The sequence below is a fragment of the Dipodomys spectabilis genome, unplaced genomic scaffold (assembly GCF_019054845.1).
Source record: "Dipodomys spectabilis isolate Male_0828 unplaced genomic scaffold, ASM1905484v1 ptg000140l, whole genome shotgun sequence".
Lineage (NCBI taxonomy): Eukaryota > Metazoa > Chordata > Mammalia > Rodentia > Heteromyidae > Dipodomys > Dipodomys spectabilis.
The window spans coordinates 38868282-38893709 of record NW_024870817.1 but is presented as its reverse complement, the minus strand read 5'-3'; the positions used below and the strand labels follow the sequence as shown (position 1 = coordinate 38893709).

Sequence of the window (25428 nt, the reverse complement as noted above, 5' to 3'; positions counted from 1 at the left end):
TAGGTTGTGCTTTGGAGTGGAACTATTTGCCTCCCAATGAAGTATTTACATTTTTTTTGACTCATTTACTCAGCATCTCCCATAAACTAGCAAAACTTGACTACAAAGATGGGAAAATCTCTACTACATAAGAAGAACATGACATGCCCTAATGGGAAGATAAATGTCTAATTCATACAGAGACATACTGGGGATAATCTGGCAGGGCAGGAAAGGCTCATGTAAATGAAAACAAATGGGTAGACATTCTAATAATTGTAGTCCTCTTTCTTTCTGAAGAATTGTCCTGGAAGTTTCAGGACAGTAAAGCATTTGTATTGTTAGGGCTACCCAGAATGACCTTTCTAATAAAGACAGGCCTTTCCTCTTTCAGGAAAGGAACCAGACTTTCATTGCACCCCCAATGGCTCCATATAACAACATCGCCACCCACTGGTGATGAAGAGTCTCTGTGGGATCTGACCTGGGCCTTGAGTAAGGCTGGTGCCAGTTCCTCTGAGAATTAAGTCAGCTTGGAACTAACTCTCTGCCCAGGCAGGAACACAAAGTAACTGATATAGTTGGCTGACATTGAAACAAAGTCAGTCCCATGTGATTCTTATCATATATAGCATGTGAGTCACAGCATGGACTCTGGTAGGCAATATTCAGAAATGGTAGGAGCTCTGACACTATGACAGCTTGAATCCTGGCACTGCCACTTACTTGCTAGCTATGTGACTGTAAGCACTTTGTTTAGCCTTCCTATGCCCTTGCCTTGCCAAATGGGACAAGAACAGCCTATGGGTTAACTGTCATTAAATGCTGAAAGCCTTGTCTGGCACAAATCCAGGTATGATAATAATGAACATTATTAGTGTGACAATAATTAGTACTATTATCCACATTTCTGCTTTGATGTACATAGGCACCTCTGTCTTCTATCCCCCGAGTGAGATGCTCTGACTTGCAGAAGGATGAAGTGATTCTGGGAGCTGAAATGTATTTCTGTTTCTTAGGGTGCATTGCTTGAGATTTTAGGAAGGTTTTGTAAATTTACTGTCATATGGGAAGAATTAAAAAAAAATAACCTCCAAACTTTTCTGCACTGTACTGGTTGAGAGCATATGTAGTTGAAGCAAACATTATGCAGGGAGGGTGGAAAATAGACTTCTTATGAGAAGGAAATCCTGCAGCAATATTAGTTTAAGGGTAACAAATATCTAGACACACTCCAACTTTCCCTCATAGCCAGACTTGTCATGTAACCTACGCTGTGTTTCTTTGTGCCTCAACATCTATGTTCCTGGGAGGGTTTTTCCTCCAAGCTGTGAATGAATTCTATGTTTGGTATATCTTCTGGTCAGAATGGTCTTTGGAAATGGCATTTGTTTTAGGAAGAATGTCTTTGTGGGTCTTTGGTAAGGAGGCCTTTCTACAATTTACTTTCAAGGAATACACTTCCATTTTAATAATAGCAATTCCTGAATAAAGTAAGATCTTTAAAATCGGGTAACTTATAAATGCGTTAGAAACAAATGCATGAAATAAAAAAAAACATTTGAATACATATCTTAGGGTTCATTTTCCTAACATCACCTTATCTGGCCTTTTCTGCTTGACTCATACATATACTAGATATTGCAAATAAGGGAAACCATGGGACCTATGTTTCTTTGGGCTTGGCTTACCTCACTTAATAAAATTTTTTCCAAGTCTTTCCATTTCCTAACAAATGGGGCTATGGCATTCTTTCTGATGGAGGCATAGATTGTTGCTTTGTATGTCCTTCCCCCACAGTATAACCCCTGCTTTCACTGTATTTGATGTTGATATAATTTGTGGAGGGGAAGGGGAAAAACAAGTCGTTTAAATAAGGATACAGGTGGACCAGTTGCAACAATGAGAAGTACAAGTTGTCATGTGGAAAATGAACTTTACAAATTTGGTGGCAGGGGGAGGAATGGGTAGGGGGGCAGGGGGAGGCTGGGAAGGGATGGGAAGGGGAAACAAAGGAGGAGGCTACAATGCTTGACAAGAAATGAACTCATTATCTTGCCCATCTAATTGTAACCCGTCTGTACAGTATTTTCACAATAAAAAAAAAATAAATAAATAAAATAAAATCGCATAACTTTTAAAATCAATTTAGTGTGCACTTTGTACTCAAATGAGTTTTCTCATCCACTGAAGTCTTGTAGAAATCTTTTTGACACCAAAGTATTGTGTCATAAACTTCTTTGGTCATCAGGCAGGTGTCAATCTTACATGAATTTTATTATAGATTTTATGAAGAGTTATGCTAGCTGAGCTGCCTTTGGGAATTGAAAAGAAGTCCAGTATTATGATTTCAATCACCCTTTCTCTAATTTCCCTGTCTTTTGTTTTTTTGGGGTCCAGTTGTGGGGCCTGAACTCTGGGCCTGGGCGCTGTCCCTCAGCTTCTTCAACTCAAGGCTAGCGCTCTACCACTTGAGCCACAGCGCCACTTCCAGCTATTTTCATTTTTGCTTATGTGGTGCTGAGGAATTGAACCCAAGGCCTCATGCATGCAAGGCAAGCGCTCTACCACTGAGCCACCTTCCCAGCTCCTTCCCTGTCTTTTGAATTAACTATATGATTCTACTTATAGGAATGGCAGATGTTGGAGGCAGGTATTTGCTATTTTATCTGGGGATTTTTCAGGGGTGAGGGATGGTAATGGTTAAATGTTTAATCTAAAAGAGCAAACTCAATTGAATATGAGAGCTGCATGCAAATACTGAAAAGCTTGGAAAGAGAATATGGAGTGTTTTTGTGGATCCAGAACTTGTTCTTATGGGTATAAAAGGTAATACATAAGATCGAATAACCAGAGAAGTTCAGAAACCAAAGAATTGCCTTGTGAATTAGTGCTCTTTACCCCTATGTATACTTTAGCAAGTCCTAACTAACGTCTGTGGAGAGGTGGAGTCTGTCTGTCTGTCTCTGTCTCTGTCTCTCTTTCTCTCTGTCTCTCTCTCTCTCTCTGTCTCTTAGAGATTAAACAACTCAGGTCCTCATACTTTCTAGGAAAGTACATTGATTTCCTAGAAGTGAACCTGGGAGTTCAGTGAGTTTGACTCTTGGTCAAATTCCCTCCCAGAAGGGTAGACCAATGCATCCTTTTCAAGCAGAGCTTGAGGCTATTCACTTCACCCCATCCTCAACAATACTGCCCTATTGTTTCTTAATAAATTAATATTGATATGAAAGACAGAATATAAACCTTCAGTGGCCATTTATTTTATTGTTCATATTTATTCCCATGCAGTTTAACGAGTTATTTACGGATGTTTTGGTATTATTATTTCATGTACTATCTACTTGATTTGGAAGAGCTTCACATAAAGTCAAGACAGTAACTCCTCATCTGTTTTTAGGTGCTATCGTTACCTTTACTTGTGGATCTCTTAAGTTCTCACTTTGGTTTCATTGGCTTTTGCTTTGTTTTATGGTTACATGATCAGGATCTATATAAACAAACATCAATGAATACTGCATTGTAAAATTTAATTCATTGCTCTAATGATTATAGAAGTCATCTTTGGTGAACTTCATACTTATTTTTGGTATATACCATAGTTAATAGGGAATATTCAAACTTTATTTTTATATATTGCATTTCACTCTATTGAAGTAGTCAACTAATGATTTGTCCTTTCACAACAAATTTGTGATGCCAACTTTATCATTTGCTAAATCCTTATTAGTAACAGCTCCCCACTTAGCCCTTTCAGTGGAACTGTGATCTGGGGAGTAGAATTCCCCAGAACCACACTTCTGCTATGGTTTGTGTATGAATTTGGGATCCACAACCAAACTCTACCTTAGTCATATTCTGTAGAACCTTGTGGTCAGTCCACTGTCAGAGTTCTTAGCTTTTTTATATTTGTTGCATAGTTTTGAATTCTGAACTTTCAGTAGCACATCAGAAGGAATTGAAAACAAGCCTAAATGTTAGACAAAATTGCCACATAATCAGATCCACAGAATATCTCTTCATCACTATAAAAGGCTTGACGCTCATTGAGTGGCTCACAGGACCTATTCAGGACCATGTCACTGCCTGAACAATTGTCAGAATGATGGTCACCACTTATATAATACTTGCTGTACAACAAACACTGAGCTGAGTGCTCTCTAAAGATCATACCACTGAATTATTAATAGCTTTAGGAAGTAGGGAGGATTACAGTGATTATCAAGTCATCCATAATTTCATAAATAGTGGTGAAACTGATAAGGCTACAGGATGTCTGGCCTTAGATTCCATGCTCTGATCCATAGGAACTGTGGTCTATAGCCACCTGTTAGCTAGGAAGCAAAGGCCCCATATGACCTAGTAACTTGTGACCTTTCTTTGGTGCTAGATGGACATTTCACTTTCCCCCATTCCATTTTGTCTTTCAGCAGCCTGTCCTCTAAGTGCCACCTCGTTGCATAGTTTGTGAGGCTCGGTGTACTACCTCCAACATCTTTATGATAGAGTTTATGCTCACTGAGATAAAAATAAATGTCATACACTAACCCAAAGTTGGAAGCACACTTCCAAGCAAACTTTAATGGTTACCATAAACGTAAGCTTAGTATCATTTCAATCAAAGTTCTTATAATCTAGGGGTCAAAGACATCAAGGATTAATTTGCATTTATAAAAGTAAATGGAAAACTATCTTTTGAAGACTCTATTTAAGTATTTGCTTTTCTGTTAAAAAGTCTTTTTGGAAAGGTGCATCAGGAACTGGTTACATTGCTTTGCTTCTAGAGAGGGTAGCTGGATGGTTGGAGACTGGAGAGTGGATGAATTATTTACTGGACAGATTTTTTTTATACCTTGAAAGGCTATGATTGTATTAACATTCCTAAAAGCAGAAATGAACAGAAAGAGGAGACAAAAATCCAACATAATCAAAAAACATAATCTAAATATTCAGTATTGCAGGGAACTGGTGGCTCACACCTGTAATCCTAGCTACTCAGGAGGCTGAGATCTGAGGATCTCGGTTCAAAGTCAGCCCAGGCAGGAAAGTCCGTGAGACTCTTATCTCCAATAAACCACTAGAAAACCAGAAGCAGCACTGTAGCTCAAGTGGTAGAGCATTAGCCTGGAGCTGAAGAGCTCAGGGACTGTGCCCAGGCCCAGAGTTCAAGCCCCATGACCAATAAATAAATAAGTAAAGTAAGTAAATAAATAAAATTCAGTATTGAAGGAGATTTCTTCTATTCAAAATAGTTCAGCAATGTAAAACATAATCATTATTATTGTTATTATTATTTGTTGTTGGTGGTGGTCATGGGTCTTTAACTCTGGGTCTGAGCACTATCCTTGAACTCTTCAGCTCAAGGTTAGTGCTCAATCACTTGAGCCACAGCGCCACTTCTGGTTTTCTGGTGGTTAATTGGAGATAAGAATCTTATGGACTTTCTTGCCTGGGCTGGCTTTGAACTGTAATCCTCAGAACTCAGCCTCCTGGATAGCTAGGATTATAGGCATGAGCCACCGGTACCCAGCTAAAACATATATTTTTTTAAATAATGAGGTTCTACTTCAAAACTGGAGATTACCAGAGCAATTTAAAGCCCAGAAACTTGAGTGGCAGCCACCTACAGGGTGAACTCTATCAGCTAGGTTGGCTTTTGAGCAAAGGGAAGAATTTTATCTAGATGTCTTAGTTTCATAGGAGGAAGACCAGGCACAGAGGAAAAAGAAAATAACAACCCTCAAAATTCTAGGAGCTTTCTTGGAGAATCCATTTCCTTCTAGTACAGAGTTTTATTCTTCCAAAAGGAAAAGAATGCTGTGCTGAGAACCCATTGGAGAGGAGATACCTAGAAGACATTGACCATATGACTCTAGTTAAGTCACTTACTAAGCACTGGTACAGAGCAAGGCACAGTTCCAGGGCTTCACATGTATTACTTCCTTAAATCTTTATAACAATCCTATAAGGACTGTTATAACCATCTTTATAACCACTCTGTTGCTCACACCAACACTTAGTAATTATTGTGGGACAGGCATAGTTCCAGGTGTTTTGTATGTATTAATTAATTCAGTATTTATAACAATACTTTGTAGTGTCCTCATTTTAACTTGCAAGGTGAAGAAGGTAAGGAACAGAACTGTTAAAGAACTGGCCCACAAAGTATGCGGCAGGGTTGGAATCTGGGCATTCAGTTTGATTCCAGTGGCCACACAGCTCTACACTACTATGACTGACCCTCTAGCTCTCAGTCTCCACATATAAAGAGGGAGGGCTGGGGGCTGGGAATGTGGCTCAGTGGTAGAGTGCTTGCCTAGCATGCATGAAGCCCTGGGTTCTATTCCTCAGTACCACATCAACAGAAAAAGCCAGAAGTGGCACTGTGGCTCTAGTGGTAGAGTGCTAGCCTTGAGCAAAAGAAGCTCAGGGATAGTGCCCAGACCCTGAGTTCAAGCCTCAGGACTGGCCAAAAAAAAAAAAGAGGGAGGGAATTGAACTATTTATTTACCAAGGTCCATTGTAATTCTAAAAGTATAATTTAAAGTAAAGCAATTCCAGGATCCTTTGTTAAACTGGTTTTTCCTGTTGTTATCTGCAAATAGACACCTATGAACCCACCAAAATTCCTTTCTGTCTGTATTCAGTAATCCTTTCCAGTCATCTTCTTTGTAGGTAAAACTTTAGGACATCCTTTAAAAATAATGGTAGCTAATCAGAAGGATAAGAGTGTCAATTAGGTGGATTTGGGGTGCCCCCTCACAGTTTTTGAAAAAAAAATACACTTTGTAAAAAGCATGGATTGTATTTTGAACTAGTGAATCAAAGATCACAGATGTGGTCTTGAGATCACAGCCAAAAAGTAGAATTCCAAGTTTGCAGAAGTTCTTTCACTTTTTTTTTTTTTTAATTAACTGCTGTTTTCATGTTGTTTACAACATCAGAACTCTCTGAACTGTCTCTTGGAGAAATGTCAACTTGTTGCTGCATAGAACAAAAAGACTGAGTAAGAGGATGATAAAGAGCCACCTTAGATGCTGCTGTGATGGAAGCCAAGTCCGGACCTGGTTCCATGCTTCCCATCCTATCAGTTCCTTAGGCCACACTCCAGCACCACCTCACCCTCTGAATTCTTCCTCCTTCGCTGTTGAAGCCATTCTTTGCTTCCCAGGCAGGCTGCCATGGAAACTCAATCCACCCCCACCCTGGGAAAGGTCAAGCTGTCACAGTTTGCTGAGACCTCTTGGCCAAACTCCCCACAAAGGAAAGCTCAGCTTAAGGGCACCATAGCTATCCCAGCTCTACCAGCGGAGGAAGGAAATTAGCCCCCTGCCAAGGACTTTAGCTGCCTCACCTTTCACTTCCTCCTTGTAAATGATATCAAGTAGAAGTGGGTGGAGTGAGGCATCAGAATCCAGAAGGCATATGTTAAGTGTGAAGGAAAGTATTAGAAGGGATTGGGGACCAGAAGCCTGAATTAAGACAGCTAGGATGCCCTCTGCCCTGTGTGGCTTAGGCAGGTTAGACCAGCTCAGATGAACCACAATGGCATCTGCTCCAGATGTTGTGTCAAGGACTACATGAGATAATGGGAACAGAGTGTGGCGGAGTGTCTATGACTTGGGAGCTCAGAGTGGTAGTTTCTTCTAACTATGAATCCTGGTTAATGTTCTCGGCCTGATCTGTTTCTTATTTAGAAGCCACAACGAGCCCTAGCATAGGGTCTGAGTTATTTTGGATGCATTTGGTGCTGAGATTCTGGCAACAGGCTAGGGCTAAGATTCTGGAGAACATATCCCTAGTTGAAGGCATACAATATTTTCTGTATACAGTACTCCTTCTTATATTGCTTGAATTTTCTTTTGAAGAAGGTAATATCAACTTCACAATTGGGAAAAAATGAACTCTGTTAGAACCAACTGACATCCAACACTTCCACACCTCTACTGCAAGATAATAATTAGAAAGGCTTTAAATAGCCTGTGGTAACTTGGGATAGATACAGCATCACTTATACAGTGCTCTGGCAGAGAGTATATCGCACCAATTCAGTCATGGACGACTCAAACTCCAAAAGTGGAACGAAGTATTTAAGAAGAGAGAAAGCTTATAATGTTAAAAGATGTCAATGTCATAAAAGACAAAGTCTATAGAAACACTTCAGATTAAAGGTGTCTAAAGCAACATAATTAAATATGACAACTAATCCTAGACAGGATTCAATACTGAGGGAAGGGGATGGATGTCAGAAAAGACATTATTGGACCAGTAGGAAAACTTGTAATACAGACAGAAGAGTCAATAAAGGTACAAAGAAAGAGAAACACACATACTGACAGAGGCAGAAAGAACAACTAATAAAGGAAATGCGATAAAATGTTAATAATAGATAAATCTGGGTAGATGTATACAAATATTTTCTATATCATTCCTACAATTGCATTTCCTTAAGTGAAATTGTTTTCAAAGGACAAGTCAAAATAATTGGAACACTATTATTACATGCATACATTTTTATGTTCTGAGGGCACACCTAGAAGGGGGAATACTTCCCATATAGAGTATAGACTCTCTTTTATTTTTTTCCTCTCCTAATACACCCAGGAAAGTAAGAGTAGCTTGATCAGTGAGCAAGTGCCATTTTCAATTTTCACAAAGAAAAAATGATCAAAGTAACCTTATTAAGCAGGCAAACTTATTTATCAGTTGAGAGGTAGCTATTATGACTTTAAAAGATGAACCAGATGAGATGCAGATCACTCCTGTGAGAAAATGTGCACAACCAGCAGACACGGCACCGAATGTGCCTCAGACCTTCTGAGAATCAACAGTATGTGCAGCATGTAACTCCCCATCAGACATATTCTTCCATTGCATTGCTGTCTAGCCCTTGCACATCCTATCTCCTATGATCCCAGCTCTCCACGCATCTAGAGCTTTGTCTTCTCACCTTCTCCCATATTTTGAAACCAGTGAGATGTTTTACTTCTTACTTATTTCTTAATTGAAACAGCTACAAGTTTTCCCAAGTTCTAGTTTGGACTGTTTTTATTGTTGGTTTTATCTATTTTTTTTATTATTATCTTTAAGTAGTTATTCAGAAACAGCTACAAGTTTGGTGGTTTTCTTTTGGGTTCCATTAGCATGGCCTGTAACAAAGTGGCAGTATTTACAGAAAAGGGAAAATCTCCAGATGTGAGGTCTCCAGCAGAGTTTCTTAGTCCTGCAGTGTTGTGAGATCAATGAACAGAGATAACAGGGAAAGCTCTTTACAGGGCCAGGGGCTGAGTTGAGGCTTGGTCTTCTGAAATGGATGTGATGACATTGTGGGAAATGCCAGAGTTGATACAGAAGATGTGGCTATCCAGGCAGAGGATCCTTTCTCCCTGAATAAACTTGCCCAAGAAAAAAGATGCAGGGGATATCTAGGGTGAACATGCACCCATCCTCTTGGGATACCATACTCCAGCAAGAGTTCCCCACTGCCTCCCTGGGGGCCAGTATACCCATTGTGGAGAATGACACCACTCCACTGTCTCTGATATAAATTACTTGCATTTTCTAGGTTGTTTGGATGAGGTGAGTCAATGGCTTCCTTCTTATACATGCTGATAAGACAATCTGAGAAGGGGAAGTAGAGAGGGTATTCAGGTTTTAGAGGCATTGTTGTACCAGGTGGTAGCAGATGGGAGCCTCCATCTGTTACAGCAGAGACTCCAGAATGGACTGGTATATCACAGCATTTCCTTGGAGTTGGGTGATGAGAAGAAGAAGTGAGCAGCTCAAAGAGGCAGAGAAATGTGTGGGGGTGGGTGGGTGGGAGCACTGGAGGAAGTCTAGTAAACACACTTGCCTAGGCTGGGTATTGAGTGGCTAAGCATATTTTTTTTTAAAAAAAAAGACATTCTTCTACCATCTTTCTTTTCCCTTCATCTCTTTCTTATCCAAGAGAGGAGAAGGTAGAACATCTCCTTACAGGAAATAGAGACTCTGATGGTATCTAGTAGGTGAGTGATTTGTCATCTTGTCACCTCAAACTCAATCTCAGGATGATCCTCGGTGCTCTGGGCCTCATTCCAGGCTTCCAGGCTTTTAGTCCAGGTTCACTTGATGATCATCATCTCCTTCCTGTCTCTCACGCTTGCCTCCCCACTGCTCTCTTCCCCAAACTCCTTTGCAGTTCGCTTGTTCTTCATTTAGAGTCATCTGGTTTGTTAGATTCCAGTTTTAACTTTTGCGCTTTCAGCAAAATTCAAATCTTGTTGAAACTGGGATCAAACCCAGCACATCTGTGTGTAGGAGCTTTAAAAACTCAAAAGCATGATCACTTAATGATAAAAGTAGATACTCTGTTAATTTGATTCTTTTCATTGATTCCTTAATTTTCCACTAAACTTTTTAGATACTGAGAAAGAAACGTACTGTGGCAGAATGAACATGAAGTTTGAAGTAAGAAAAAGCTTAGGTTGGAATTCTAGCTTTTCCATTATACTTTGCGATAATGTTCACTAAGTCATGACCTTTTGTCATTTCTTCAGAAAAAGGAACAAAAATTATGGGACTGAAGGCCAGATGTGGAGGTGGATGCCTGCAATCTCAGCACTTGAGAAGCTGAGGCAGGAGGATTGCAAGTTTGAGAGCAATCTGGGCTACATAGCAAGTTCAAGGCCAGCCTGGGCTACATTGTGAGACCCTATCTCAACAAAAAACAAAATAAAAACAAATAAAAATAGTGGGGTTGATAGGAGAGTTCTATGAGCTTGACTAACTTCAGTCTTTCACACAAGAGTCTCCATCTTTTACTCTCTATAAGCAACTTTGTGGTTATATTATGCATGCAAAGGGCCTGTTCAGTCAGTACCAAATACAGTCCTTCCACATACCCTTTAGGTGCCAACTTTTCTTCTAGCTTCACGAGAATGAATTCTACTAAAAAAAAAAAAACCCATATCATCAGGTTGCATACTTTTTGGTGGTTGACTTCTTACTTCATATACAGGGATAAATGATGGCCCTAAAGATAAATTCATGGCCTAATTTCAGAACTTGTAACTATTACATAACATGATAAAGAAATACCTGAGCTGTGAAATGATGTGGTTAAGTCAAAGCTCTTGCAGAGTTTATTCGGGGTTTTCCAGGACCAAAGGAATTTGAGACACACACACACGGAGGAAAGACACACATGGAGTAGGCCATAGGAAGATAGAGGCAGAGAGCAGTCATGAGGCCAGTATAGCCTGAAGATGGAAAAGATAGGGAAAGATTCTTCACTGACATTTTAGAAGACGTATGCTCTCTGTTGACATCTTGATTTCAAATCTCTGGTCTCAGAACTATGAGAGTAAATTTTCTGTTGTTTTAAGCACCATAAGAGGTGATAATTTGTTACCACAGCCCTAAGATGCTAATGCAACACATTATACTAACCTGGATAGGATGAGTCTTTTCTCTCATTCTCTTAGCCACTTTACAAGAGAAACACGCAGTAAGGGGCCCACAGCCTGCAGGTGTTTGTAAATGAACACACAGGGGCAGGAGCAGACTCTCCTCACTCTCTCCTTTTAGCAGCCTCAGTAAGCACCCCCAGACCACCTTACTACTCCTTCTCTCTCTGAGGCTTGAGATTCCTTTAGCCACAACAAAGTTTTTCTTTTCACAAGTGGAGATAAAGCTGAAAATGAAAATATGTTCAGTTACATAACATGTAGACTTTTACAGGAAGCTTTGTGTTCTGTAGTAAATGATGTTACTACAGTCCTTTCCTGCATTGAGGGCTTTGAGAGGGAAGACAGCCAGGAAGAGCACGTGGGACCAAAGAGCTGTTGCTATGGTGAAAGTAAAAAGCACAAGAGAGGAGTAGGGAGATCTGAAGACTCAGGCTTCGTCTTCCTAAGTTTTCAGTGCAAAGAGAGACTCTGACCTAAGCCCAGTGGCCAGTCACAGAATCTGATCTGGAAGCCTCCGGAATTTTATGGAGGTAAAAATCTGTATCATATTACCTGGATTTTATAGGAGAGGAGACTGAAGTCAGAGATCATCCAGCTTGTTCAAGCTCCTGGAACTGAAAAAGGGCTGCCACAGGACTGGAGCAAATGTCTATCTGTCAACAAAACCCTGACATGCACTTGGAGGGATTCAAGCCTTCCAGATCTAACTGGTCAGAGTCCCAAAAGCCATTCTGGAACATTGTACTTCTCCATTCTCTAGTTAAACATAAGCTAAGTTCTATGTTTACCATGATTAACATTATTGACATTGCTCTATTTTCTGGATAGAGAGCATCCAGGTCTCATTCCCCTTTTCTAGTAACAAATAAGATGTGATGATTACAACATATGTCAGGCCATACCCCTCACCAATCAAATTGGAGGCTCCATGGATTAGATCTAGGTAGCCATATTTTCATTGCGGCTCCTCCCCACCCCTCCCCCTCCATCCTTCTGTCGTAGATCTCTATGGGCAGCCAAGTTACAGAACCAGAGAACTGCATGACTTCTAAGGTTCTTCCAAATATAATGGTCTCTGCCAATATCTGTATCTTCTCTAGATACTAAGAATTCTTAGAACATCTTCCAAATCTCCATATTCTTTTTTTCTAGAGAAAAGTCACTTCAATGTGGCTTACCTAACAAATATTTATAAACTACTCAGCAAACTAAATCTGCTGTGATCCTCATGGCTTTTAAAAAACGGAAGGACTAATGGGACGAAAGAACTATTCACACCTCATTTTGTTAATTTATTGCTTTAGAGCTTGCTTTAAATGGTACCCTAGAGTTCTGAGAAAAGTAATTGTTACAATCTGGTCACCCATTACCAACTAAACCCCCACTTAATCTGAGGACTATTAAATCCGAGCTTGGAGACTGAGAGGTGAATGTTTTTTTATGCTTGAGGAACTACCAGCACATAGTGGAAATAATAATCCAACAGTAGTGGCCATGATATGGAAACTTCTATTGCACTTCATGCAATGTAGTAAGTAATCCTCATGTGTTAGTTTAGATCTTCACAATAGCCCTGTTATGTAAACATCATTTCCTCTATTTTACAGCTGAGGAAACCAAGGCCCAGAGAAGTTAGGTTAAATTGCCAAGTTTACACAGCTTCAAAATAATTAATCTGTCATTCTGACTGAGCTATGTTTGTAAGATTTAGAAGCCCTGATATTTCCATCATCTTAGCGTGACAGAGAGAAAGTAGTGAAGACTGCAGAGATGACAAGGACATAGTTTATGTTCATGGGGAGAGGCAGATCTAGGGTTGGAGGAATTGCTATAGATTACTCATATGAAAGGTGTGTTGAGAAAATCAATATTATCAATTAATGTTTTAGCTGTTTTGGACTCATGTCTGTAGGAAGGTACCACAGGGAACAGATGAACTCATGATGACAGTTAGTTCCTCTGCAGTTAGTCCCAGCTCCCTCCAATTAGTCCTCAGAAATAAACCCATTGTATTTCTCTACAGTTGCATGGCTCAGCAGCATCATTTTTTTAGCCACAGCAATGCTTTGCTTCTGGGCAGATTTTCACTATTGCTGATTGCCATCAGTGGAACAAAATGTACAAAGAGGATGGGGTGGCGGTAGCAGTGGTGACAATCCCCTTTTCTGTGTCATTTGTAATAAAAAGGGAACCAGCACATATTGAAGGCGTGTGTGTGTGCATGCGCACACACACACAGATACACTTCAAAATGAGTTAAGATCTGGAGAAGACATTTATACAGGTAAACATTAATTAGCCATCTAAATTATAGTTTGCGACATTCACTGTGCTAAAATAATCCACCCATGAAGCCAGAGGTAGATTGAGAAGTAGTAAACAGTATGGGCTCAGGCAGCCAAGGGGAGAAGGAAAGAAGGAGCTTTGAAAGAGCATGCACAAGCCACCATTTCACAATGTAGCCAAAACAACACAAATCACCCAAGTATTTAGGGATATGCAGCGTATTCAGAGGTTGTGGACCGTGGTTTAGATACCAGATGTTTAAAAATATTTATTACATTTAAAACATGGAAATGGCCTGTATATACAGACTATGTATAAAATTACACATATCACATGGATATGTATATATGCACAATGCATATGTAAAATGCACGTATATAGACTATATGAATATATATACACATATATGTATACATATACTTGCTTATTATAAGAATAGGTTGATTTCACAGTAAACTTTGCAGGCATAAAATTACCTACACTCTGGAAATTACAAATAAAGAAGCTATATTTTGATGTGGACAATAATCACAAAGTGATAAATCCTTATACCATCTTGGCTGAGACATCTAGGAACCACCACCTCTACGATCAACATCCCTACTTGAAGAGAATCAAGGACAAGACGCAGTGACAACACTGACGTTGCAGAGTGAAAAGAGATGCATGACATGTTCTTCTGATGTGACTTTCTCTAATATATTCTAAAGATTGGTTAAAAAACAATGAAGATGGCATTATACACACGAGCAGTTTACTTTTAAATCAATTTTAAAAACTCTTAATAAATACTTCAGTAAGATAGAAAGCCCATAAGCTTGTTTCAGTCATACAAATGCCTATTAGAAATGAACATTCAGAACAGGGCTTGTTTTCTAGGTGAAATCTTCCTTCTATATCCTACACACACACACACCTCTTTATAAATGAAAATCCCAGTCATTGTACTAAGGATGACAAAAGCCAAAGAACATATTAAAGCAGCGTTTTACCTTTTTGTTGATCAAACACTGAAGAGGTGCTGAAATCCATGGTAGCCTGTCTCATCATTTACCATCAGAATGGCAAAAAAAACATCCAGGTCTCTAGAGAAGAAAACAGCATCTCACGTTGCGCTGCCCACACTAATCAATACAGCATCGCTTGCCAAGACTCTCATGAAAGAACTAGGCATGCATCAGCTCTGCAGGCTAATGTCAAGGTAAATGGTAAAAAAAAAATAGGTGAATATTCTTGTAATACCTGCCAGGAAGAGTTACTCTCATAGCTTCATTCATCAGCTGTACTTGTGTCTAAGTATTACACACCCCACCCCCAAGCCAAGAGACAAAACAGCACAAACCCTTCAAAAAACAAAAAACCCAAATCAATATTCATGGAAGCTACCTGCCTTGGACCTGGGCCAGGAAAACAGTGCAGGTCTCAGAGCTTTAGTAGCTAAAACATTCGCAGCTAAAACGTTGTTTTTAAAACCAACAGAAATCTCAATGGGTGAGAGAGGATTTACAGGGCCAGACGGAGCATGTGCGAAGCTGCCAATGCAGATTGCGTTTCGGCTGTGTTCTTGGTGGAGTGAGAACTGCATTTGGGTCACGTGAGCAGAGTGCCATCTCAATGGAATAGGACGTAAATATTGTAGCAGGAGGCTGTTGGCCATGTGCTGTGTGGAGGAGGAATTAGCTACTTTTGCAGCTCATCTTGGGTCTCCCTCTCTGTGCTGCTTTCTGGGCTCTGACAGGGACGCTGGGGGAAGGAAGTAGCATTTGAAAGGTTTCTATTTCAAGTATTTGTTATGATAAAATGACAATGGTGAAGTCACAAAGGCATTTATTGCAGCACAGCCGGGATGCAACCTGAAAAAGCCCCCATATGTATGTCTTTTTGAGGAGCAACTGAATAAATGGTAGTAACTTGATGATACTATAGATTTTTTATGGAGGGGGCTGGGAAGGTGGCTCAGTGGTAGAGCGCTTGCCTTGCATGTATGAGGCCCTGGGTTCGATTCCTCAGCACCACATACGCAGAAAAAGCCAGAAGTGGAGCTGTGGCTCAAGTGGTGCTAGCCTTGAGCTGAAGAGCTGAGGGACAGCGCCAAGGCCCAGAGTTCAAGCCCCACTACGGGACCCCCCCATCCCCCAAAAAATGGAGGTTGTAAATAAAGATATTCATCCTCATCTGACAAGGATGTCACTAATCTGTTGATAAACCAAATCATTTGTACTCTATTTGTTTGCATTTTTATGAAACCAGCAACCACTCATTACATGTATAAATATGCTAACACATATCCCTATGAAAACCACAAATACTAATAATGCTTAATGATAAATAATAATACCTCAGAGATTGCAATTAGAGCAGGAAATTTTTAACTTGTTCTTTCTCAGTCTCTGCATTTTGAGATTGCTATAACAAGTATCTATTATTTTATATTTGTAACTAAGAATCTGATATAATCAACCCAAACAAGCCAAAGTCTACATTCCAGTTACAGCCAGATTTTTGATATATCATATAGCCATATAGTAGGTAAGTACTACTGAGACTGGTAAATAGCTGTTTTCTTTTTAAACAATTATTGGAAATAAAAATAGAAAGCATTGTTCTCTCTCTCTCTCTCTCTCTCTCTCTGTGTGTGTGTGTGTGTGTGTGTGTATTTTGCTGAGGGCCTCATACATGCTAGCTAAGCATTCTCAACCCTCTTTCAACCCTCACAAAAAGCCAAAAGGTTTTGGGGATTTTGTTTTTATTACCTTTAGGTAACTGTACAAATGAGTTGCTGTTCACCAACACAGTTTATGAATATAGTACATCTTGATCACTGTCACCCCTTTCAACGTGCTCACCCACCTCTTGTTTTTTGTTTGTTAAGACCTAGTTTCTCTATGAAGCTCAAGCTGACTTCAAAACTCATGATCTTCTTGCCTCAGATTTCTTAGTTCTGGGATTCCAGGTGAGCATCACAGTTAGCTTCCTCAGACTTGTTTTAACATGGACTAGTCTTATTTAAAACTTGGGTCTTTTGATAAGTATGTTACATTCTTATATTTTAGCTCATATTTTCAGTGCTCCTCATTTATTTTTCAATAACAAATACAAGGGTTTTACTTCCCTGTGACAAGACCACAATGCACTGAATAATAATATCACTGAAGTTACCATCTACCACTCACTCAACAGTACCATTGCTCACCTGGCAAAGTTACAACTCACCCTGCTTTCCCCTATTGGCTTCAAATTTCATGATGACCTGTGTTCTTTTTACTAAAAAATACAAGCAGATATATATGCCTTATAAATCACCACTTGAGATATGCTGCATAGATCAATCTCTTAAAATTTCCAGCATTGGTTTTATGTATTAACCACAACAGCCTGACCAAGGAGGCTGAGAGTAGATTGGGGGGAAATTGTTGATTACAGAAGCAGATACCCAGCTAAAGAGAGATAAGCTCAAATGCAAGCTCACCCAACTATGAGAGGTAAAAGAAATTGTGAATTGTACTCTGATGGCTCACATCTATAATCCTAGCTCTTTAGGAGGCTGAGATCTGAAGACTGCAGTTCCAAGCCAGCCCAGGCAAGAAAGTTAATCAGTACAAAACCAGAAGTGGAGCTGTGGCTCAAGTAATAGAGCACTAGCCTTGAGTCAAAAAAGCTCAGGGACAGTACCTAAGCGCTGAGTTCAAGTCCCAGGACCAGCACACACACACATATACACATACACACACAGAGCAAGCTACAGAGACAATACTGTAAAATATATATCAAAGGACTTGGATCTAGACTACCTAAAGAATACTAAAAAATAGTAATAGGAAATTAGATTAAAACAAATATATTATCAAAAATTAAAACAGATGTGTCATAAAAGAAGAGACTAATCAAACTTTTGCCAAAATGAAGTAGGTGATGGAAGTCGTTATACCACTTATTCCTCTCACCCTTGACTGAGCAGTCTAACTCCTAGTCAGGGCAGACTCGCCCCTTTCTGACTTTTTCAGATGTTCTCCTTGAAACTATTTTGTTATGCAGCCCAAGCTGGCCTGAAACTCATGCTCCTCTTGCTTCAGCCTTCTAAGTGCTGGGGTTATAGGTATGTACCACAATGCCTGGTCTCAGAAGTTGTTTTGTTTTGTTTTGTTTTCAGACCTGGGGCTTGAATTCTGGCCTGGGCACTGTCCTTTTGCTCTAGTCTAGCACCCTACCGCTTGAGTCAGAGCACCACTTCCAGCTTTTTCTATGTTTAAATGGAGATTTGAGTCTCACAGACTTTCTTTCAAACCGCGGTCCTCAGAGCTCAGCTTCCTGAGTAGACAGGATTACAGGTGTGAGGCACTGGCTCCTGGCTCTCTCAGAAGGTTTTTAAGCAAAGTAAATTGATTTAAATTTGTTGAGTTCTCAGAGCAATGCCTTATGTAGTATATGTTGATGAGTATTGTTTTGACCAATCGTCCATCCCATCTCTTTTCCAGCTTTTTCCTTTTCCTCACAAAGAAACTCTCCCCTAGACTACATATCTGCACACATCTTTCAGCTTAAAAACAAATGAAAACAAAACTGGGCTGCTTGTTTAAACAGATACACTTTTCTTTTCCTGACATGCTTATGAAAGAACAAATAACCCTTCTCATGGACCCAATTTCTGGGTATAAACACTTAGGTGTTTATTGGTTTGAGAAGTTGATTGGCAGCATTCACTATGAAAAACATACAGGCTAACAGAGAAGTTTCTACAAATCTCAGAGCATTTTTTCCCATGTACACATCAGTGCTGTTTGAGGGGTAGATGTGCAATCTTAGCCTTTAGGTAGACATGGAATAAAGGGTAAACTTTAGGTCACAAATCAGAGCTCAAGTAGCTATTTGCTTTGATATGTTCAATCTAGAGGAGTTTATTTGCTCAGAAAAACAGTCAGTCTGTTTCCTTCTTATTTTTATGGAAGTAGACAAGCTATCAAGGTTGGATCCTGTGCTAAAAGAACCTAATCAGATGTTGAGTGTGTGACTGTTTAACTCAGGAGATAATAACCCAAAGGACCTGGATATGTTTTGCTATGTGAAGGAAGATGGGTGCCAAGGAAGAGTTCATGGAGCTTCTACTGGACCCAGTCGTGACCCTTCAGATAGAGAATTAAGCTCTGTAGAAATCCTCTCAAATTTGAAGCTAGTCTGGTTTTCCATGGTATCATCTATCTCTCCTTTTTCTCTCAAGCTCTGCCATGGGCTCTTTTTTCTTACAGGAGAAACTTAACCTCTCCATTCCTCTTGTCACTGTTTGAAAATTTCTCAAATCTTCAAAGAATCCTAAACTATAGCAAGCAAAAAGTTGTTATAGCCATCCTCATTTTACAAACAGACTCAGATAGTTGATTAATTAAAACAATAATCATCAGATAAAATAATACTTTAGTTGTGGGTGATATACAGAGGAGTTACAGTTGCATGAATCAGGTGCAATCAGTACCTGATTATTTTTGAACCATGTCTCCCTTTCCATCGCTCTCTCCCAGACTTTCTCTCACATCCCCACCCATAAGATATCCAGCTCATTTCCCACATAGTGTCTGGTGAGTATCACTGTTGTATTTGTTCATCCTTGTCCTACCCTTTATGTTCCCTTCCTTGCCTTCCCAAATGTAATTGAAGTAACAAGTAATAAAAACACACATTTAGAAATTTCTCTTTCTTTCCCTTTGGACATGGAGCAAACAAATTTATATTAACCTTACAAAGTAGAAAACCAAAATTTTAGTCAAATCATGATGTATATTATTTGGTATACATTATACTGAGCAATCGGTTTGACTGACTTCTGGTCCCTAAAGTGACCATCTTTTTTGGTATCACAGCAACAAAGACTTGGTGTTTTTGGTGAAATGGTGACTGGAATCTTTTTTGCCAGAGTATGTCATATTTGTTTGTGAGAGGTTTGATGTCTGAGTTCAACATGCAGTCATATATCAGCCTTTAGGCAAGCGTAGCTTGATGGAATGTCACCTATTTGCAGCATTTGTGCTTCCAAAAATTCATATTCTGACATTTCCCTCTACTTTTCCTCCAGGAAAGAGTTTCTACTGAAATTCAATTTGAGTTATGGAAAAAATGAGGTCACAATTTGTAGCTTGAAATTTTTGGTATGACTAGATTTGGGGAGACAAATAATTTTTTTTTTATTTTTTTATTTTTTTTTAAATTTTATTTTATTTTATTTGAGAACATACTGTACAGAGGGGTTACAATTACATGGGCAGGATAATGCATACATTTCTTACCAAGCATTGCAGCCTCCTCCTTTGTTTACCCTTTACCTCCCTTCCCAGCCTCCCCCCTCCCCCCCACCCAGTTATACCCCCCTCCCCCCAAGAGACAAATAATTTTTAAGGGACCAGTTGGAATTAATCTTTGAATCTTACAACAGCAGGCAGACCTGAGCTTTCTTTCACTCAGTTAAGCAAGTAAACAAGCAAGCATATAAACAAAGCTGATGTTCTAAGGGCATGTGGACATAATCGCCATTTTAGTCTGATAGTCTCTTATAGGGCAATATATAAGTTATAATCATATACTTTGTGATAGAAAAAGCATAGTGTCTGCTTGATAAGCTGAGATATAAGAAAACTGATTTGTCAATATCAGCTAGCTATAATATTTGATGGAAACAGACAAGTCGGCCTTTGACAGTGACAGAGGGAAATTGGTTTGCTGAAATCCTTGAACAAATGTTCATATGATTCTCTTTACATGGGATAAATTCTATGAAAAAATTCTATGGGTGCCAAACACAAATCGGGATTCAAATCAGAAATTTTGTTAAACTTCTAATTAAAAACCCAGTGATGACTTAGAGTGCCAGTTTAGGGATAATCACCTATTGTCTATCAGTGAAGAAGTCCATATTGGATGCTCATTGAGTGCCTGGCCCAATGTTGAGTTTCTCATGCTTCACAAATGAGTTACTCCGTAAATGAGGTTCCATGTCCCTCAAACTCCCCAGATCTGTGCTACAACCTCTCATCCGATACAGAGTATGGAATATGTTGAGTTCTTTTTTTTTTCCTTGACAGAAGCAGCTGAGTATGGTACATTTCTCATTTTGCAAAATCTAAATCTTCAGTTGAATTGTGAGGTTACTTGCCCAAGGTCCAAGAGCTAAATCTGGCATTCCAGGCCTTAACACTGAGTTATACTGTTAGCAAATCAACGAAACAGTTTGAACAGCCACTGCATGCAAAATATCTGGCCAGTGTTTATGGAGGTTGGCCTTCCTGCTTGCCTGGATGAGATATATGAATATTTATGTGACATATGTTAAGCACATTATATGAAGAGCATTATAACACATTATATGATGAACGTGGTAGCTAAGGAAGTTGGTAATGGGCTATAAGAGCTTAAGGTAAGAGTTTTAATATGTGTGTGCCCATATGAGAATGCCAGTAACCCCTGGCAACCTGGTGTAGCTTGTATACTTCTTATTAGAATAAGTAAGTGCATTAAAAATAAAGCATAGAGCCAAGTACTGGTGGCTCATATCTGTAATCCTAGGTACTCAGGAGGTTGAGATAGGAGAATCAAGTTTTAGAGCCAACTCAAACAGACAAATCTGAGAGTTTTATCTCCAATTAACTAACGAGAAGCTGAAAGAGGTGTGGCTCAAGCAGTAGAGAGCTAGCCATGAGTGAAAAAGCCAAGAGACAGCAAGAGGCCTTGAGTTCAAGCCCCAGCACTGGCAAATCAATAAAATAAAATAAAAATAAAATAGAAGCATAGGTTTACAAATGAAACAAGCGACATAATAATATAGCTTAATAATGCATACTCACATCTTGAAAAACTGTGTAGCCTTGCTTTTTTTCTCAGTATTTCTTTATTAAGAAAAAGTAATTATAAAACCATAGCTTTAGCTATAAGGAAGTAAATATGATATATTTCAATAATTGGGAACTGCTATATTCAACTCCTAGAGAGAGATTTCTTTTATACTTTTCACTCTTATATAAATATTATATAGAAATATTAATAAAAATGACAGGCAATTGCTGTAAAAGTAAAATTTACTTCACTGGAAGAAGAAAAACCTTAAAAGAAGTTTTACTTTTGGAATTAAACAAAGCTGTTTATAATTATTCATACCTGTTCTAATTTACTTCCTTGTGTTCTGAGCTATGGTTTTGGAGTTGTTTTTTTTCAAGGAGAGACACTGGCACTTCTCGACATCTGAGCAGCCCATAATATCGATATGTATGTTTATATATTTTTTTCTCTTCAAAGTTAGTAATTTGACTTTTCTTATTTGTCAATATATTTTTGCCTGCAGTGTTTTGTTTTGTTTTATCAAATGTCAGAAATAATTGCTGAAAAATTAGAGGGACTTTAGATAATGTTATTTTCTTCTAATGGTTAAGTTGTCTTCTGGTGAACAATATCTTGTGAAAACATAGTTTTATACTATTTTGGGCTAATCTATTTCTGTTTTTCCCTATTTCTTTAACATTACTTAATTATGAATTCTTTCTATGTACTATAACTGAAAGTTCTAACCCAATCTTTAAGTATCCAGTGGATCACTCCCCCACCCTTCCTTTGAAGTTTTACCCCATGCATGGCCAGTCTATGAATCTGCCACCACACACACACACACACACACACACACACACACACACACAAAACCTTTAGGCTTCTTCTCAATTATTTTCTCTACTTCAGGACTCTTCCCCTGACTCCTGCCTTCATGGCTCAGTAAGATTGTTGTTTTATATCTTTCCGTTTTAGTTTGTAAATGTTGTTGAAAACAATCTGGAATGACTGTGGAATGGATGATCTGGTCTTCCTTCTTTCCAGTCTTGCTTGTGCTTATTATCTCCAGTGCCATCAGATCACTACTGTTGTATTTTATCCAACACTTCTACATGTTTTTGAAGGAAATATTAGTCCAGTGCCAGCTATCAATCATGGCTCTACTCCTAAACCTTGTGACTATTAGATCTTACACTATGTTTCGTATTAAGCTATCTGCTGCTGCCTTTAAGTCTTTGGTAAATCTTTTAAATTTAACAGTCTTATTTTCACAGTTTCTCTGGGGAGTTGAAGGTAACAGGACCGCTTCGTGTTTGTATTAGCACATACAGGATGGGAAAGACTAGTCATGGGAGATGAAGTAAGATATGAGGAGATAAAAGAACAGCAAAACAGGAAATACTGAGGAGAGATTCACTGATGACCAGGAGCTTTGATAGCACCAGAGCAGGGAATGAGAGCTATGCTGTGGGAATTCCTCTCTACCTATACTATTTCCTTCCCCTGAAGGCAGTCCATTCATCATACCCGGAGCCCTCTCTTGGCTCCTTTACTCCCTTGGGCTCTAAGTAGGCAGAATGACTTGTCTAATTATGGAATTTGGAAAGAATTGTGGTGTATATTTAGTTAACTCTGTCCTTATATTGCCCACAAATTTTCCTTCCTACTTGTTGAGAATTTCATTTGGACAGATTTCTGCTATGTGGACAAGCCTCCCCTTATCTAATGCTGGGATCAGGTGTACCAGCCTTGGATTCATTAGGCAGGCACACACGGTTCTTAACCAAATTATTTGTTAGAACCTTGCTGTTTCTTGTTGAAAAAAAAAAAAAGAACAAAGATCTCCACAGGACCAGGCTTAGCCTTGATCTTGACCTAGGAAAAAGCAGAGCCTACGAGGAAGATTTGAGTGTGACCTTGGGTTTTGGAGATGCAGGCTAGGCCGGTGAGGATGAGGAAAACACATAAAAGCAAATTCAGGAAGGACGTGAAGCTATGTGGTATGGTGCACTGTGCTGACTATAATAGCTGTTCTGGAGGGGTTCCAGGAAAAAAATCTCATTATGGAGGGAAGGAAGGAGGGGTACCCCTTTCTGACCACCTGCACGTATCAGAGACTCCTGATTGCACAGCTCCTGTAAAGGAAGTGAGGGCTTCTTTGGGTGGGTAGAGTGAGCTTCAGTGTAACAAATATTAAAGAACAGTTTCTTAGAAAATGTGTTTTCTTCCATTTTTTTTCCCAGAAAACTTACCCCTTTCTGGTAAGTGCATTTGGATGCTGTTTGCTTCTTGAAGGAGCAGCTCATGTTTCTGATTTCATTCTTCTTCCATTGAGACTTTCCTTTATAGAAATAAGGTGGGCCATTGGAATCTATGGGTCTGTATCTGTAGATTCAATCAATTTCAAATAAAGATTGTCAGAAATGGCATCTGTAGTGACTATTTGCATACCTTTTTGTCATTATTTCTACATAATATAGTATAATAAATACTTATATAACATTGATGTTGTGTTAGATATTATAAGTAATCTAAAGGGTATTTGAAGTATATCGTTATGTACAAATATTGTACTGCTTTGATAAGAAATTTGAGCATCTGTGGCTTTTGGAGACTAGATGGAGTCCTGGCATTGGTCCTCTGTGGATATCAAGGGGTGATTATATATACATATGGTTCAAAAGTCAAATACTGCAAGAGAATAAACATTGAAAATTCATCTTCTTGTCATCCCTGTCTCTATATCTCCTTAAGTTTCCTTTTTAGGAAACAATTCTGGCTGTGCTTATAGAGAGGTAAGTCTTTCTTTCTTTCTTTCTTTCATACTGAGGATTGAACCCTCACTATTTGTATGGTAGATGAGCACTCTACCACTGAGCTATCTTCAGCCCTGTTCTATTTCATTGTGAAGCAGTTTCACTAAGTCTCCAGTTTGTCCTTGAAGTCACTACACAGCCCAGGCAGGCTTTAAACTTGCAGTCCTTGTGCCTCAGATTCCTAAATACTTCCAAATACACTTCTTTCTCTTAAAAAAAATTCAAATGAAACTCTTTATTGACAAGATAATGACTTATCTCTGTCTGGGCTCAGAGAATGCCACTCTCCCCTTTTATTTTGAACAATGGTTGTGATTAGGTAGGATGTATATTGCCATTTCCAATCTGAGATAGTGATTTTCTTCTCTTGACACAGCAATCCTGAAAACCATGTGTCCAGCTGTCAGTGGCATAAGTTGTTGGAGACTCTCCAACAGCCTTGAATGTTTAGTGATAGCAAGACCCTCTGCCAACCTGCACTGGACATCAAGCACAAGCTAGAAATAACCTTTTTGCTTTGTTAAGCCACTAATATTTTCTTCTCCATTTGATACCTCAGCCTAACCTCCAACACACATACTATATCCCCAGTTCTGCATCTGAACTTCATTTTCCTTTTTAAGATATCTTCATGGGGTTAAAATCCAAAACTTGCTCTGAATACTTTTTTTAGGTAACATCAATGCAACCAAGATCTAAAGTTGGGGAAACCTCAGAATAAAAGTGGGAAATAATAGGTCACTTAGTCATTCAAGATAACTATGTTGGCAGATAGAATCCAACAGTGACTCTCCAACCTTGGAATCATGGAGAAAATTAAATTAAAAAATTTAATCTTGATAACTTAGTGAATAGAATCCAGACTGCTTTACACTCAAGTTCAAAAGGATAAAAACGAAATCACTGTGGCTGCAGCACTTCCCAATGGAAAATCTTTTTTTTGGGGGGGCTTGAACTCTGGGCTTGGGAGCTGTCCCTGTGCTCTTCAGCTCAAGGCGAGTGCTGTACCACTTGAGTCACAGTGCCACTTCCGGTTTTTGAGTGGTTAATTGGAGATAAGAGTCTCACGGACTTTCCTACCCGGCCTGGCTTTGAAC

The 25428-nt window shown here is 39.1% G+C and overlaps 1 protein-coding gene across 1 annotated transcript in view; it reads right to left on the bottom strand.

Annotated features, from left to right (window-relative positions):
• Positions 1–15139, bottom strand: part of Ankrd55 (ankyrin repeat domain 55) — an 82374-nt gene extending 67235 nt beyond the window's left edge. The window contains exons 1-2 of the mRNA XM_042691122.1: positions 15102–15139; positions 14708–14800 (exon numbers count right to left, since the gene is read on the bottom strand). Of these exons, the coding sequence (XP_042547056.1) occupies positions 14708–14765 (58 nt within the window). The 5' untranslated portion in view covers positions 14766–14800; positions 15102–15139. The remainder of the gene's footprint in view (positions 1–14707; positions 14801–15101) is intronic.
• Between the last annotated feature and the right edge of the window lie 10289 nt (positions 15140–25428).